The sequence below is a fragment of the Homarus americanus genome, unplaced genomic scaffold (assembly GCF_018991925.1).
Source record: "Homarus americanus isolate GMGI-L3 unplaced genomic scaffold, GMGI_Hamer_2.0 scaffold18703, whole genome shotgun sequence".
NCBI classification, from domain to species: domain Eukaryota; kingdom Metazoa; phylum Arthropoda; class Malacostraca; order Decapoda; family Nephropidae; genus Homarus; species Homarus americanus.
This window is the reverse complement of record NW_024749779.1, coordinates 1,642,957-1,661,168: the sequence shown is the minus strand read 5'-3', so window position 1 is coordinate 1,661,168 and position 18,212 is coordinate 1,642,957. Positions and strand designations below refer to the sequence as shown.

The following is an 18,212-nucleotide window of genomic DNA, read 5'->3' as shown; positions in this document are numbered from 1 at the left end:
TAATATAATGTTAGTGGGGTCTTTAGTATCTTTCTTTTTGCCTTGCGCCACAATCAACATTTTCTGTAGTTATATAATCTACTGTATTGTTTGAAATCTATTCTTTTTTCTTCTTCTTAGGTTGAAGTGTTTTCAATTTAAAATTAAATTAAAAATAAAACTTTTTTATATGATAGGCAACTAGTACTGAATGTTCTAGCAATGGAACTCTTTCTTGTCAAACACGTTGTAGTTTTAGTGACTAATAATATTACGTGTTAATAGGCAGACCGTAACCAAATTCTGTTAATTTTGTCAGTAAATTCTAAATCCCGGGAAGTTATATACTGAGAATTACTGAAATAGCTAAGCTTAATCTCGACAAGCTAAACTTCCATAAAGTCTGTGTCGTTTACATCACCTGTCATCCGCAGCTTTGTCAATGTTTGATCTTGGCACAAGGAGGGGGAACTGCCGTGCGACCAAAGCCGTCTGTCTGCATAGCTGGTGTTTGATGCTGTAACTTGTTGCCTCTCAAAAATAAATAACCTTGAGTAGACAAATATTCTGAATCTCAATTGTGTTTTGACGCGTCTTTTTGAAATTAATGCATCCAAGAGGTTCCCCAACGAGGAGTCATCTACAATTCACTCTAATCCATTTTCCCAAGTACTGTATGTTAGAATGGTTGTTTACAATAGTTACCACAGACCAACAAAAAGCCATTAAAGATATTTGTCCTATTATGAGTGACGCTTCTCTTTCCCAGGCGGCTGTGTAATTATGTCAGCAAGTTTCCTTCTTACACTTGTACCGTTTGCTCTCATTCAGGTTTGATCTTTCCAGCTCACACATTGGCTCACTAACTGTGCTTTACATGTTCGCTCCATATCGCTCTGAATCACCCTATGCATCTTAACACACTTCTAGAGTTCTTTGTTTTGGGGTTATTTAGAAAGTAAACATGAGGGTAAAGAACTGTAATGTGATTAATGACAAAGATCTTTTCGAAAATACAAGTCGAAACAATTGTCTCCATCTCGAGGGTAGAACGAGAGATCATTGGTCATTCATGGTGTCACTTCTTTTCACGCCTGTGGTAACATCTGGCCTTGTGAAGCGTAGCAGGATGTTTGTGTATTATCTTCATGATGCATTAAGTCATCACATCCTCCACCTTGGTTATCATCTTCAATAACTAATCATCCCAGAACATATCTTATTCCACTTAGATTTACTCACACACTGTTGATAGATTTCCCATTTATAAGCAGTATTACATGGTGTGTTCTATTGATTGTCGTGATGAAGACACTGTATCATGTTGGATTGTTCCTACCTCCCTTGTTGTGGTGTACACACTTGCATCACATACGGTTACAGTTGACGCAGGGATATATCCAGCAGGGATATATCCAGAACTATATAGTACTAGGTAATCATGGTGTACGATCACTCTTCCTTCTTAATTTCGTTTAGATAGTCCAATAATACAATAGGGGGTATTAAGTCTTCTTTTTCACAAATTAAAATCAATGTAGGATTACTCAGAACCAAATCTCTACCTTACTTGATTTTAGTTTTGTTATACCTCTGGCGTTTTATATTTTACCATGGACCAGCTTGTCGCCCTTTTGGTATATTGGTATATTTTTGTTAAACTTATTGGAAGCCATGGCACCATTACAGTACCCTGTCTTACTTCACACTCACCACTCCTTCATGTGGGTCTCTCCCCTATGCACACAATATTAACAAATAATTGGACATTGGAGCCCTGGGAAAGGCTTTGCGTAAAACGATTATTCCTTTGGAGGTTCAAGATCAGTGTCACAGTTAAGTGGGCCCTCCTATTCCTGTTACCTTTGGAATATCAAAATACCCACTGAACATCGTAGGCTACTGGGTCATAGCAGTCACAGTACTGAACTGGTGACGCTGAGGACGGTTCGAGTTTCTGTAACTTGTAGAACTGTGTTACCTGCCATCAAGTCGTAAAAACCATAATTGACTTACATACAGGTATATCCAGGAGAATAAGGAAGGGGAGATACTGTAGATAATTTTTTCCATAACACACACACACACACACACACACACACACACACACACACACACACACACACACACACACACACACATCTTTAGCTTTCCTAATCACACCCTACGTATAAGCATTAACTTACCATTGACATGACCTTTTTATAGGGCTTTTTTTTTTCCTGGTCGTTTCCCTATCACCAGGATCTTACTTTTTCTTTGTAAATTACTCTCTACTCTTTAAGCCTTCACACAGCCGTCGTCTCTCCTCCATGGATCCATTCGGCGGTGGTCCTCCCCTGCCTCTCACCCTCGTAGCTTTCCAGTATCTCTAGTCTCCACCCTCTTAAACCTCTTATCTATTCACTCACCCCAATTACCGTCCCTCTCGCCTCCCCTCGCGCCCTCCATTAATCCATCGTTACACCTTCACTCTGGGAGGGCAAATGGCGTGCTGCTGCATTTTCCCGGGGTGTAGTTTTATCCTCTCTCGGTACCAATTTATCCTGGCTATATAGTGACACATGGTAGGTCAGTGAGAGGGTTTCAACGGCATTTTGTTCTAATTGTATACCGGGTCATGACAAGTCAGTGAAAGGGCTTCAAAACCACTTTCTGTGGTGGTATACCAAGTTATGGTTAGTTTTGAGGGTTTCAGCATAACACCTTTTCCTGGGAGTTAAATAATCATGTAACGAAAGGTGGCTTTGGTGCCCAAGTTTTCACTGTGAGTATGTGAATCACATCTTGCATTGTGGGTGTAGCACTAACACGTTACACTGTGGGTGTAGCACTAACACGTTACACTGTGGGTGTAGCACTAACACGTTACACTGTGGGTGTAGCACTAACACGTTACACTGTGGGTGTGGTTCGACTGATGTACTTGGATCATGACCATCCTGCTACTACTACCACTTAGGTTATCAAGGGCGTCAGTGATGGATGTTGCTTATCCTCTAATTAAAAATAGTATTTTCACTTGAATTAAACATAATAGTTTTTGATGTAATGCAATAACCTAAAATCATATAGTTTAGCAAATACAGCCTTTACATATTTGTGTTGGTAGCTATATTCAACCTTGGTATAAAAGAGTACTGTACAGCATAAAATGAAAAGTAAGATCCCATCTGAACACAGCAGACGGTGGTAAGAGGGACAAGAGCGGTGTTTGTCTTCATGTCAGTATCTGCATTAATGTATTACAATCTCTGCAACGCTTTGGAATTAACTAGGAGCAATACAATCAACTCAATTGTAAATAATTTAATCGGTGTGAACTCTTGGCACTTTGTTCGTGTTCTTCTTAAACACATCTTTCGAATTTATAAATGTTTCCAGTATATTAGTGGTGTTTTTTGGGTAACCAAAACTGAAACTAGGAAAAAAAACACCCGCCAACCTTGGATTCTAAAACATTTTTTGTTTTGTAATTAAGTGGCACAAATACCTCTAAAGCTTTACTCATATTTTTTAAGACTTACCTTCAAAGGCATCGTGATCACAGCACTGTCGGTCCCCAGGAATGAAAGGGATGCCATCCTTTACATTTTCCATCAGCCACCTTAGATTGCTGGATCCCCCCAGCACCTGATTTTGTTTTCCAAGTTTTTTGGGGGTTTATTCTATTATTTTTTCTTCGTCCTGTACTATAAAATGACAGTCGTATTTCACTCCTCAGTTCATATTTGGTTGTACCCGAATCTATCAAAAACCCTCTCACCTGCATGTGACACACACATTTCACGCTTAACACATACGCACACACCTAAGCAACCATTTCACACGAAACACGCATATAAATTTCAAGTTGAAATCTTCCTTTGATGTATCAATATATTCGTTAATAAGGTGCGTGTTCCTTCACAATAATTTCTGATTCACTTCTGAAACATGGTAATGAATTTAAAGTATATTGTGAGAGTAATTTATTTACCACAGTGGCACAGAATCCACATAGGTGTAACAGAGCCTCTTAGTTAGGTTGTATTCATCCTATATAGTATCAGAACATCTCAAACGTCAGTCGAGATTGGATACGGGATAGTGCACGGGGAGCGCCTTCACGGGGAGCGGTCAGGGGCTTCTCCAGCGTAAAGAGACTTAGGCAAGTGATGGAGATTAATTTCACCGTTGCGGGAAGTTAACGATAGAGTGAATAGAGATTAGGACTTAGATCACCCAAGTTGTGATCATAAAAGTGGGTGGTTACTTGAATATGAAGCTTGCTAATGGTAGTGGTGGCAGTGGTAATAGAGAAGATAGTGAAGGTGACGGAGCTGAAGGGAATGGTGATGGTGGGACTGGTGATCGTGTTCATGAGGATGGTGTTGGTGAGAATGGTGGTGGTGTTGATGGGAATGGCGATGGTGTTGATGAGAATGGTGATGGTGTTGATGAGAATAGTAATGGTGATGGTGTTGATGTTAATGGTAATGGTGATGGTGTTGATGATAATGGTGTATGGTGATGATAATGGTGATGGTGTTGATGAGAATAGTAATGGTGATGGTGTTGATGATAATGGTAATGGCGATGATAATGGTGATGGTGTTGATGATAATGGTGTATGGTGTCGAGAATGGTGATGGTACCAGCTGTGGTTAAGACACTATAGTATGTATTACCTTACTACACCATACACTAAACAGTGACTCTTAAGTTGTTGCATCATTACATAAAATTACATATTATAGTTATTATCATTTACCAGTTAAAATATCCAGTCAGTAAACTTCATTAAATCCAGTCATAGATGAAGGGAGCTTATCACCATTACATCACTACCGTCCTCACCATCACCTTAACAACACAATCACCATTAGGGAGGTTTAAAAAAAAAACATTAAGTTCGTAAGTCATTTAATCGTAAAAAATTTATCACATATACATGATTTCTATATAATTTTAAGTACAATCACGTGAAGAATAATATTTTTTTCCTGTTTACCTGGTGGCTGAGAGTGGAGGGTAGGTGTTCCATCACCCTGGGGGAGCACGGAACACCTCACTCCACCCTCTGGCCGCTCTACGTGAGTGTTGCTGATTGTTCAATAACAACAAAGTGAGTGACTAGCATAACACAATGCCCTTCGCCTGTGTGATATACTCCATACAAAATACATCACCATAGAAAAAAAAATCGTATCCCATGAAATTATTAAACCAGTTTAACTACGGTGTTGTCAGGTGACCCCGGAAGGTCTCAAGTGTCTCGGCTGCTGGGGAGTTTATATTCATGTTAAATAGTTTCTATACAAAAAGGGACTCCATTCTATAATGTCATGATATATATATATATATATATATATATATATATATATATATATATATATATATATATATATATATATATATATATATATATATATATATATATATATGGAAAGCGATGAATCTTGATAACTATTATGAATCTTTGCTTCAGCTTCATAAGAGTGATAATCGGTTACCGCTTCTTATTTGATTATTGATTTAGTTATATGCAGCAGCGTCCTCACTAAGTACCGTACAGTACACAGCTCGCACACGCTAGCTGGCTAGTGAGGCAACTTAACGCCAGTATCATTTTATCATGAAGAAAACGGAAACCAAATGTAGACTGCTGTGCTTGAGTTTTTTTTTTCAGGTAAAGAAAAAGCTGTAGAATTTGACAAATTTTAGAATCTGATCGTGAATGAGATATTGAGGACTTTGGTCACCGGGATAGATATTAAAACACATGTTTAAATTCTGTAATCTCGTCTGTTGTAGGTGACGAAACATTTTTTTTTTTTACAAATATATACTTCCATTAAAGAAGGAAAATATAAGGAGATACAGAGCAGGGACAAGAGAAAAACAAATAGGAGGAGGAGGAGGAAAAGATGAAGAAAGACGAGAGTGAAGGTAATGGCTGAGTGAGTGAGGGAAAGACAGACAAACGGGCACACAGACCTAGAGAGAATAATAAAAAAAGAGAAGGGCTCTAGTAAGATAAAACAAAAACGTGGAAACAGAGGGATGAAGAGGATACATGATATGTGCATTATCACTGGTAATGATGGTCACTCTACCACCTGGTCCAGGCTGGGGGTTCTCTTCACTAAGATTGTCTCAAACTTGCTGCCAAAAAAATTATCATATCAAATTACGCAGTTTATCATTTATTCTCAGACAAGTTCATTTTCACTAATGTCTTTCAAAATAAAAATCAACCAGTCATTGGTACTCATGATCATCAGGGTCGTATGCCTCACCTTCACTCTTATTGCTACAGAGTTTAAGTTTTGCCTCTGTAGTCTTCATGCTAATGTGACTATCACTTAAGTCTGTTTCTTTATCAGTGACATCGATAGCATTCTCACTTTCACCCTTGTCGTTCTCTTTCCTGCCATTACCCCAATCAGTGTTATCATCACCACTATCTTCAGACAAGTTCGTCGGAAACACATAATATTTTCACCATTCTTACCTACCCTGGTTCAACATCACATGCGCCTCCCTGTCATTTTCCTCTCATCAAGACTATTTGTCTTGACTCCATCACTGTCAGCGGGAGTAGTTTACAATGACTGATTGTTAGAGAGCATCACAGCTGTGTCAAGATAAAACAATTTGTAATTTTTTGGGTACTCGAGACGTCACTTTTTTGACTGTCACACATTTACTCCCCGCAACACACTTGTGCAAGATACAGATTACATTATCAGTTTTTTCATTTTTGTAGATGTTTCCGTTATTACTAAAATTGTTTCTCGTACACATTTTTTTCCAATTTCTTTTCTGATACCAAGAGGATTGTCATAAAATCATGTTGCCATAACATTATACCTTCAAAGATATAACAAAGGTAAAACTGAGCATGTCCCCCAACTATTCCTGAATATATATATATATATGTATATATATATATATATATATATATATATATATATATATATATATATATATATATATATATATATATATATATATATATATATATATATATATATATATCAGTGTATCTGTATATGTTAGTATCTTTGTTTCACATACTGTGTATCCGTTGCAGATTCTGACATTAACTCAAGACCTGAACTATATCCTGTATCACAATGGTATGTATATTTTGTAAAACCCTTTAAATTACTAAGTTCTAAAATGATATACATTGGTTTATATGAGTAACAGGTAATATTGATCAGAGGGCGCTACTGACTATGTGTGTATGTGTGTGAGTATATATGTGTGTTTACATAGTGGGAGAACAATGCAACACCTTGTCTACAGGGTGAGTGTGTTTGTGTGTGTGTGTGTGTGTGTACGCGTACTGTGCAGTGTATATACACACAACGTTCACTTGCTCTGCTTGGCTGCGTACCGCCGCAGTCAAAGCTTCGCTTCCTCTATAATGAATCCAACTTTTTTCTTTACCTTTACAGAATATTATTATAAAACTGAATTTTAAAGAAAGATACAAAAAAGAAACATTACTCAGGAGTAGAGGTGACCTCCTTTACTTGCAGGTGCGTCACACCAGGTGAGGACCCCCACACACCGTGTCATTCTGGCCTCCACCTCCACCACGCCTTCCGCTCTACTCCACCTGCTTCCCTCCCACCCGGTGAGTGTATGCGTGTTAGTGCATTCATGAAATTTTGTGTGCGCACGTGTGTGTGTGTGTGTGTATTTGTTTGTGTGAAATAGAGTGTATGCATGTTAGGTTGGTGGGTGAAGGGAGGAGTGTAGTGAGCCATGGGTTGGGGGAGCTGAGGGTGAGTCAGTTGGCACGAAATAGCACCCAACAGTCAGCACCCCCCTTAGTGAGTGTCGGTGGGTGTGAGAGGAGACTGAGGAGGTGGAGACCGGTGTCTAGTAAATGCGCGCGCGCGTGTGTGTGTGTGTTTGTGTGTGTGTGGTAAATTGACTTTTGTTTTCGGTTGTCCTTGGTCAAGTGCAAAGGGGGATAGATAGACGCTGGTGGAGCAGCGGTACAACAGAGGTGGTGCATTATAGTGCACGAGCTAAAGGTGGGGTTCAGGACAGTTACAGCTCGTGGTACAGCGGCTCGTTCTCCCTGGTGTTGGTAGTGTCGTATCGCCGCTGGCGCTTTCTAGCGGCGGGGTCGAGGGTGCGTGTAGTGGCAGGGTGCGGCGCTACCTCCGCCCCCCTTCGTCGTTCCGTGGTGAAGTAGATGCGGTAGCGATCGCTGCGGGAGGGCAGAGGGGGCAGCCCTCTTTCTGTCGGGGAGGGTCGCTCGCCTCCACACGTTGACGTTCCAGAGGAGCCCTCTATGGAGTCTCCTCCAAACTGGAGGCCTGGAGGCCCGCGCCCTGGGCCGTCAGGAGTGCTAGGACTACGGGTGATGGGGGGCGGCACCCCCACGTAATAACGTGGCTCGCGAGGGGCAAGGCAGCGGTCAACAGGAAGGTCAGAAGATGAGGAAGTGGAGGTGCGACCGTCGCTGGTTCCCTGGATAGTATAGGGGAGGGCGGGGTGACGGGTGGTGCCTTTCATGGCCAGAGCAGGAACCAGCTGGGGCAGAAGGGCTTCGTGGTACTCGCTGCCCTCCGTAGTGCCGGTGCTGGTGGCGCTGCTGGTCGCCCGCGGCTTTCGGGTCCGTCCTCCCCGCACTCCTCTCCGCCCCTGTGGGGCCCGGCGCCCCGAACACGTGCAGCTGCCGGGCTCGGACCATATCCCGGGGGGCCCTGGCCCCTCCCCGATCCTCTCTCGGGGCTGTGGAGCGCCAGTGCCCTCTGAGCTGACGCTGGCACTGCTGACGGAAGTGGTGTCACTACCTGAGGGCGACACACTCAACCCGTCAACCGCAGCTTGAGAATAAAATAAGCATACAATAAGCAGATGCCAGAAAACCGGCCATGCAACACAGTAATGCTTTTATCTACTTTATTAATACACACGCGTGAGAAAAATAGTGGATTACAAAGTCTAAAAACAAAAATAAAAACTTGCGAAACAGCCAAGACCTTTGGGGCATGAATGGCATAAGATGAGAGTCTCACCTGTAGAGATTTCCTCGTAAGTCGGGTTGTAAATCTCTTGAGAACTTCTACTGGAGCGGTGGGCGTCGTAAGTCTGCTTAGGTGAGTAAGGTGGGGAGGTGTGGCCGTGGGTGAAGGTGGGTGACAGTTGCTGAGGAGTTTGGTACTGCTGCAAGAGCGTTGGTGTCGTGGTTTCCGCCCCGCCGTACGATGTGTTGTGAACATGTGACGTTAGTTTCATATCCAACAGCTGCAAAAATTAAATTGTTAATAGAACATTGACTGAAATACAGACGATACTGAAGAAAAAGTTTGTATCGGGAAAACTTTATACTTAATCAGGAGTTTAGAACAATAGAGAATTTTGTTTTGAGGATGTTGATACATCTAAGTAAAGAAACAGGATGTTGAGGCTGGAGGATGAGACCCAGCTGTGTTAAGTCGCTCATACAGTACAGTATATGGCAGCTTTTGGCCTGTGTTGTGTGGTGGAGTCGTGGGGCATTTTAGTGATGTAGTACAATACGTTTAAGAAATAGGAACTACTTTCGTCCTGTCTGTAAGAATAATGTTCTTTATATATATATATATATATATATATATATATATATATATATATATATATATATATATATATATATATATATATATATATATATATATATATATATATATATATATATATATATATATAAAGAATTAGATAGCATTGATATTCTTACTCTTGCTCGGTCTTGGTGAGAAGTAGACAGATGTATCACTCCGTCGATCAGAGACTGGGGGAACTCAGGTTAATGATACTGTATTTCATAAGTTAGGGACAGGGGGGAGTTAATTTAACCTATTGCATTTTATAAGAAGCAAGAAATTTTAAATTTGATTAGATCTCACATCCCTATCCTAGCTACATACAGTGAGAAAGGACCGCCTCACTCATACTGTACACGAACAGCGATCTACCTTGTCTTCCACACACACACCCAGACCAAACCTTGAGTTCGGTTTTTAGGTAAAGCCTACTGGCAATTCATAGGACCAGCCCAATAACCAATTACAAGCGTTTTCTCCTAGGTGACCGTCATGTCCTGTGAATGGTCACCATAGCTTAGGGGCGGAGTTAGTGCCATGTCATTGGCACTCAAGTAACACAGCAGGATGTCTGTCTGGAGAAAGAACGTTTGGCCTGACTAATTGTGTAGCAATTATGTTCGACAGCGGCGCCAGCCGATGGGAATGTGGGCTTTGAGCTCTGGGTGGCTATGTGTGGGTGGAGGGCCTGTGGGTGGACCTTATGCTACAGTCCAATACCCAACTTGGCCTATTATAAATTAATCCACATATAAAATTACCATGCCAGCCTAAGCTAACCAGCCCAAAACACACATTAACTTACCCGAATTAAAGGTCCACCAAAACCCAACATAAAACAATAAACAAGCACATAGTCCCATAAGTGTTTTCTTGATATCCCCACAAGTTGTGATAAAGAGCTTACTATCTGTCGTCATCTGAGGTTATGTACGAAACATGACGTGAACCACAGGGTATGTGTCCGAAACGTCTGGCTATAACAATCAACATAAATTATTTTACACGGCTTGTAAAAAGGAAAATGCCTTTATATTACATTTCTTTTTATCAATTCAAGGAATAATATATCAAACGAAGGAAAATATCAAAGCATTTTCATAATATCAAGACATAAAACCAGGAAGTTCTATCTCGTCGCGGCAACTCTGGCAACGTGCATAATTGACGATGATTAGTGATAAACTGTTGATGCGGGCAGCTGACGGACGCACGCCTTAACCCCCACGCCACCAAGGTTCAGTCTCTGTCTCAGTGGCGGCGGAACAGGGGAGTGTGAGTCATAAAAAGGAGTGTGAGACATAGACATATAGAGAGTGCCAGTTTTGTGTCTGTTTTGACTAAGCCTTTAAAACTAGTGAGGTATCCTAGGCCTTGTGACGGTGATGTGTGCAGGGTTACTCTATTCGGGGCTCATGATAGATGCTCGCCCCTGGGAACCACCACTAATACAATAATGGTAAAGCGGTACGTAACACCAACATTCCTGGGACACAACAGCGATAACTGTCAATGTAAACAAACGTTCATACATCATAACAACAACAACAACAACAATATTTGATAGCCAATATAACAAGATTGATTATGTCACATCAGTAAGATCAACAACAATTATAGGCCGCAATAACAACATAACAATAATCATGTCACCACAACCACAAGTCAGAGATCACAACATTACCAGTATTTATGTGGCAATATACCAACAACAAGAATGTCACCAACACCACCATAACACCAGTTAAATCACCGCAACAAGGGCAGTTAGTTATATGTAACGATAACGGTAGCAAAGTTCCGTAACAGTATAAGACTCGTGACAACAATGGTGTCTTAAGATATATACCAACCGTATCTTGTGATATCATTACAGTATATAAGAAGTAGTTATGAAATAGTTACATTAAACACATTATCCACCAATAAGCATTTTGAGTGTTAATTTACGTAAGAGCAAACAGTTAATGGAGACCAAACAACCGGATAAACTTGAATTATTTGATAAGCTTCAATATTTCATTAAAAATCCAAACAGCCAATAGTGCCCCCAGAAAATGCCGACTGACTTCCACCGACAACACCTAAACTAACGAGCTCTGATCTTTACAGTTCATATAGCGATAATACTCACCCAGAAATATTACATAAGAATATCAGCCAAAGAAGCTTTACACTACCATAAATCTCACCCAGAATCAGGAAGCTCGACAAAAAGACAGCGACACGTGCCCAGGTTTCATATTACATTAGTGGTTCGGTGACAGTATTAAAATAAAAAATGTGTATATATATATAACTATTGCCTTAGTCTAGATATGAAGAGAAATGTATCTTAAAAACTTTGTTAGGGTTCGAACAAAATTAATTACCTCTGCAGGTAGTCCCAAACTTTCTCTCATTTCTCTAATGGCGAGAGTCAAAGGAAAGTTGACCTCATACGATGCAACGCAAAACTTAAATGTGAAGCGGCAACTCTTGGTTAAAGTTAGAATAAAATATCGGAACCAAGAACACGAGACTCCAATATTAAGACCAACATTTATAAGGGTCCAATATTGGGGCATGAATGTCGAATATTAGGGAATGAATGTCGAATATTAGGGCATGGATGTCGAATATTAGGACATGAATGTCGAATATTAGGGCATGAATGTCGAATATTAGGACATGAATGTCGAATATTAGGGAATGAGTGTCGAATATTAGGGAATGAGAGTCGACTGTTAAGGGAATGACGGTCGAATATTAGGGACTTGAGTGACAAATATTTGGGCCATGAGGGTCGAATATTAGGGGTATAAGGGTCAAATAGTGGGGCATGAGAGTCGAATACTTGAAGAAGTGAGATATTGGACCATGGGGATCGAATTTTAGGAATTGAAGTCGCGTTTCAGGACATGATGAGTCGAATACTTAGATTCCACAACTGAATATTAGATTTGATAATGATATAGGGTTGAATATTGGTGTTATGAGGATCGAATAGTGAGATGTGAGTCGAATACTGGGGATATAAGAGTCGAATATTGGGGCATGGTATTTGAATATTGGGTGTATTTGGGTCGAACACTGCGTCATGAGAGTCGAATTCTACGGCAATGATGTCGAATACTAGGACATGAGGTCGAACACTTGGTGATAATGATCGAATAATAAGGCATGAGGGTCGAATAATCCTCACCACCAGCCATCATAACACCTGAAGCAATCGACAACAATGCGACCTATTAAACTATATACTAAAATTCATCAATTTATAAAGCATTAAGAACAGGTTTAAAAATATCTTAAGTTCAAACACACTTCCAGGAAAGACCCTTTTTGTACAGACTGTGTCCAAGAAAAGTTTTTTAATCAGATTATATACAGCTTTGACGTCTCGGACCTGAAGATTTGTGTGTGTGTGTGTGTGTGTGTGTGTTTAAACAAAATAGTCTAAACAAAATGTTTGGATACAGCAACAAAGGGAATAATAAATTTTTTGCCAAATATGCAAAGTCACTTTGTGAAGTGTACCAGCATAAACACTAACAACAATTAGGAACACGCGTACTGAAAATCATTTGTCGACAGAGAAGTGTCGCACACGCGTTGGAAATCTAGACCACACCAGTCCACACCCAGGATAGAACTGACTCAAAGGCCGTGGGTTATGTTCGTTCGAGGGTCATTGAAGTAATGCTTGATCAGGTCGTTTGTGGTGTAGTAGGCAATGTAATAGTTAAGGCAGACTACGGGTGTGAGAAATAATAGTAACATCTAGTGTGCTAACCGTTGCAAAATGACTACAAACACTGAGGTGCTCCATAACACACACTGGGGCAAGCAGTGTCTGGCGTCTTGTACAGTGAAGAGAGCTGAGCCTCAGTATCTTAACAGCCAATACCTGTTTTGAGTGACCACGAGGCTCAAACATGTCAATATTGTTGTTACTGTTCACTCTGTATCATCGCGGTAAACTAAACGGTTTCAATTTTAACTTGAAGCAACATCATCGACCCAGTTAACATGTCACCAAGCGTGTATATGTGTGCTTATATAATAATAATAATAATAATAATAATAATAATAATAATAATTGTCATTATTTATGTTAACTTGGTAGTGTACCTATCACCACAGGATCTCAAATTACACAGTTACAATGGTCGAGACAATATTTACAATAATTACACCAAACACCATAAAAGTAGAGTCCAGTTTTGAATTAAAATTAAAAAAAAAACATGTGTATAATTTGCACGTATACGAATTTGCATTGAATATCTGACACCAGTGTGCTGTGCTCCGCGCGCGCGCGCGCGCGTGTGTGTGTGCGCGCGCGCGCGTATGTGTGTGTGTGTGTGTGACGTAATTATAAGTGATAAATCGAGTCGTTATGCTATTTCATAATCTCACCTATTAGACAGCAGCTATTGCCAGTTTCGGTTATCAAGTTTAATTACATAAAAAGAAGGAGTATAATTATAGAAGGTAATCGATGATATAACATAAATAGAATTTCTTATAATATATAAATCAAACAAAAACATTCTAGCTATTTATATACAAACACACCCTGATCAGCTATACACAAACACACCTTGATCATCTATACACAAACACACCCTGATCAGCTATATACAAGCACACCCTGATCAGCTATATACAAGCACACCCTGATCAGCTATATACAAGCACACCCTGATCAGCTATACACAAACACACCCTGATCAGCTATACACAAACACACCCTGATCAGCTATATACAAGCACACCCCTGATCATCTATACACAAGCACACCCTGATCATCTATATTAATAAGCACACCCTGATCAGCTATATATAAACACACCCTGATCAGCTATATACAAACACACCCTGATCATCTATACACAAACACACCCTGATCATCTATACACAAGCACACCCTGATCAGCTATACACAAACACACCCTGATCATCTATACACAAGCACACCCTGATCAGCTATATATAAACACACCCTGATCAGCTATATACAAACACACCCTGATCATCTATACACAAACACACCCTGATCATCTATACACAAGCACACCCTGATCAGCTATACACAAACACACCCTGATCATCTATACACAAGCACACCCTGATCAGCTATATATAAACACACCCTGATCAGCTATGTACAAACACACACTGGTTGACCCGAACCCTAAAAATAAAAATTAACGAACTACGTCAGCATAATCTTGTCAGAAGGTTCTCTCAATAGGCAGTCCGTCGGTCATTGAGTCAACAAATAATTAAGCGTTTTATTTCATAGACATGATTGACGAAGTTAAACAAAAAAAGACGGTTTGAATTGACTGACCTCCATGGGTGCGAGTGTGTGGGTGTCTCGGGTGTGGGCGTGACCGTGGGAGGCGGGCACAACCCTAGGAGTGGGTCCAGACGGCAGGTCCTCGTAGATAACGCCGTTGGTGAGATCGCTGGTCGACTTAGAGGGTCCCCGTCTACCTCGCTGTCTTCTGTATCTGGAGGAAGGGTGGAAGTGCTATACTCCCTAGCTATGAAAGGGGGGTGCTATACTCCCAAGCTATGTAAGGGGGAGTGCTATCTTCCCTGGCTATGTGAGGGGGAGTACTATACACCCTGACTATGTATGGGAGTGCTATACACCCTAGTTATGTAAGGGAAGTGCTATACACCCTGACTATGTAAGGGGGTGCTATACACCCTAGTTATGTAAGGGGAGTGCTATACACCCTGACTATGTATGGAGGATATACTCCATGACTGTGTATGTGTCTTGGTTGAGTAAGATGTGTTATATGAACAATGTGTGTGCAAAATATACGAATATTACCATGACTGTGTGCAGTGTGCCTGGAGGCTATGGTCACTAAGTGTACAGTATGATGCATGACCAACAAAGTGACTGTGTATAATGTTTGAAGAGCATCGAATTATTCTCCGAACAAAAATTGGATGTATGAAGAACGTGGTGACCGTGTATATGGCGAATTAAGAACATTGTGACTGTATATAAGGTATGCAGAACACTATGACCATCTATAATGTATGAAGAACGTGGTGACCGTGTATTATGTATGGATAGCATAGTGACTGTGTATGATGTATGGATAGCATAGTGACTGTGTATGATGTATAAATAACATTGACAGTGTGCGATATACAGTATAAGTAAGGACCGAACGGGAGAGGGACGACTCCTCCTTAATATCAGCAAAACAGTTGTATGTCTATGTTACCTTAAAGGGCTAATTTCCGTGCAATGAATATGAAAAACAATTAATATTCCTGTTTTAATCTAATTTTCAGTATGTAATTAATTGATTAAGGTATGGGAGATATGGTAGAGTATCTTAAAGAGGTAATTATTACTATGTACCATTAATGGTTGTCTAGTTTATTAATACATTACTTCACTGCATTTATCACCATTATGTAAATTAGTGTTACAGTGTACAAAATCACTCGTTTGTTCTATTTAAGTCTAACTTACTGCTTCAGGGTAAATATTACAGCTATCAAATTTACATATAATGTTTGGTGCTCGTCCTTTGCCATTCAGCGACTTTGAGTTTAATAAGACATTATTATTCATATTGTGTATCCATATTGACCAAAGGTTAACATAGCCAGCTGAATATTTCGATGTAGTACATGTGTGTTAGGTCTGATGACTCTTATATGTTATTCTTGAATTTAGCTGTAATGTAAACACTAAAGATGTTAGCAGTACGCTCATAAACAGTGTGCGTGTGTTTGTGTGTGTGTGTCACTACTATAACACATAAATGGCCGTGGCCGCCTGACCTCCAGCAGACAAGGGCAGCGATAATGAAGACGAGGGTGAGAGTAGCAGCGGCGACCACCAGTGCTGCCAGGGGAGGGTGGAGCCTCTGGTGAGTGTGGGCGCCCCCCGCCACCAGGAGGGCTGGGCACACTTCCGAGGGAGGCGGGGCATCACAGCCAGACCCCTCCTCCTCCTCCTCAGGGAACTTGGGGATTGGTGGAGGGGGCGGCAGGTTGAACATGGGAGGCGGTGGCCCACCACAGTCACACGTGTGCAGGCCATCGTCGTCTGTTGCACCTGTGTCCTCCCAGTGATTGTCCTCCAATGCAAAGTCTTCCCAAGGGTTGTCATCCAAGGGTGTGGCTTCGGGGTCGTCCTCCCAGGTGTGGCTGTCACTCCAGGGGCCCTCTGGGAAAGAGGGGAAGTCTGGTGGGCGGGGCGGAGGCCAGGCAGACTCCTCGGCGTCACGGCGGCGGCGGTTTTCCCACTCCATCCATGACCCGCCAGCGCCGGCCACCTGTCAGGCCATAGGTCAAGGATTTAGGTTAGGACACAACAGTTAAGGCATAATAAAAGCATTAAATAAAATATATGGGAAGGGTAACGGAGGAAGAGAGAAATAAGGGAAGCCTGTACTGATGGCAGTAAAATAGTAAAAGACATAGAAATGTTGTTGCAGTATATCCTGCAACATCTGTCTTTTTTTAACACCTAATAAATTATAAGTCTATTTTTACCATTGCATGAGGACCATTACTCGGTAGTTTTGGGTAAAGTGGGACAGACTGACCTCAATATGAAGGCAGGCTGAAGGGAAGCCTAAATTGGGTGATTTTTCTTAACTAGTGACTCCTATAAAATCAACAGAACAACAGACGATTCAAATCTTGCATTATTTAGTATTTTTTATCCCCCAAAATTGCTTAGAGAGAGAGAGGGATCAGGCAGTTGTTGACTGTCAAGGAAATGAGGCACCGCTTCCGCTCTGTCATGGGTGAAGATAATTATCTCTAGAGTGTGAAGTTAAAATAAAACTCCACCATGATTAAGAATGTCACCAATATTATATTTCTGTCACGGAAACAAATTACATTTACAGTACCAGTTCAGGATAAACCATGGAAATAGCCCAAATAAAGACTGCAGTGTCAGGATATATATATATATATATATATATATATATATATATATATATATATATATATATATATATATATATATATATATATATATATATATATATATATATATATATGTATATATATATATACCCCCTGTATATACAGTCCTTTACAAAATAAACAACTAAACATAGAGAAGATGTTAAAGGCTTCTTTGTCACAGTTACTCTTTCCAGTCTTATACACATTCACCCAGGAATTATAGCTATGAGAAATGAACGTGTTTGACATTTTACCTGTAATGCCTGAATAAACAGGTATGACTTGCTAAGAATAAGAGCAGACTGAGCTGTTGACCAAGAGGCGTGTGAACAGGAGGGGGTCAGGCTTCTGGCCTCCGAGTCCATTCAGTCCACCACGATAATGGCGGACCCAAAACCTTTAGAAATTGTTGAAGTTCGGACCTTCAGCCATTATAAAATCCAGGAACGGTGGAGTCTGCATTCACAAAATCCGGATGGATGTATAGTGTACAGAAGGCCAGTATTTCCAGACTCCTGAGTAAAACGTCGGTGCCACGTTTTCTACATATGGATATTTAAATTCGAGTTGGTCACGTTATTACAGGTGCTATAGCAAGGACCACCTGTATACAAGTATTACTAAATTATATATATATATATATATTGTGCACGATTATGGAATTTGTAATTTGTAGTCTGATTACA

General features: G+C 40.6%; 1 protein-coding gene across 4 annotated transcripts in view; it reads right to left on the bottom strand.

Annotated features, from left to right (window-relative positions):
• Positions 1-4,867: 4,867 nt before the first annotated feature.
• The window catches only part of LOC121853751 (mucin-5AC-like), an 89,282-nt gene continuing 75,937 nt past the window's right edge, over positions 4,868-18,212 (bottom strand). For 2 of the 4 annotated variants that reach the window (XM_042348096.1, XM_042348099.1), the window contains 4 exons: positions 16,384-16,880; positions 14,915-15,077; positions 9,009-9,237; positions 4,868-8,816 (listed from right to left, as the gene is read on the bottom strand). In XM_042348096.1, coding sequence (XP_042204030.1) covers positions 8,032-8,816; positions 9,009-9,237; positions 14,915-15,077; positions 16,384-16,880 — 1,674 coding nt within the window. In that variant the 3' untranslated portion in view covers positions 4,868-8,031. The remainder of the gene's footprint in view (positions 8,817-9,008; positions 9,238-14,914; positions 15,078-16,383; positions 16,881-18,212) is intronic. The other 2 variants (XM_042348098.1, XM_042348097.1) reach the window with 2 other exon arrangements.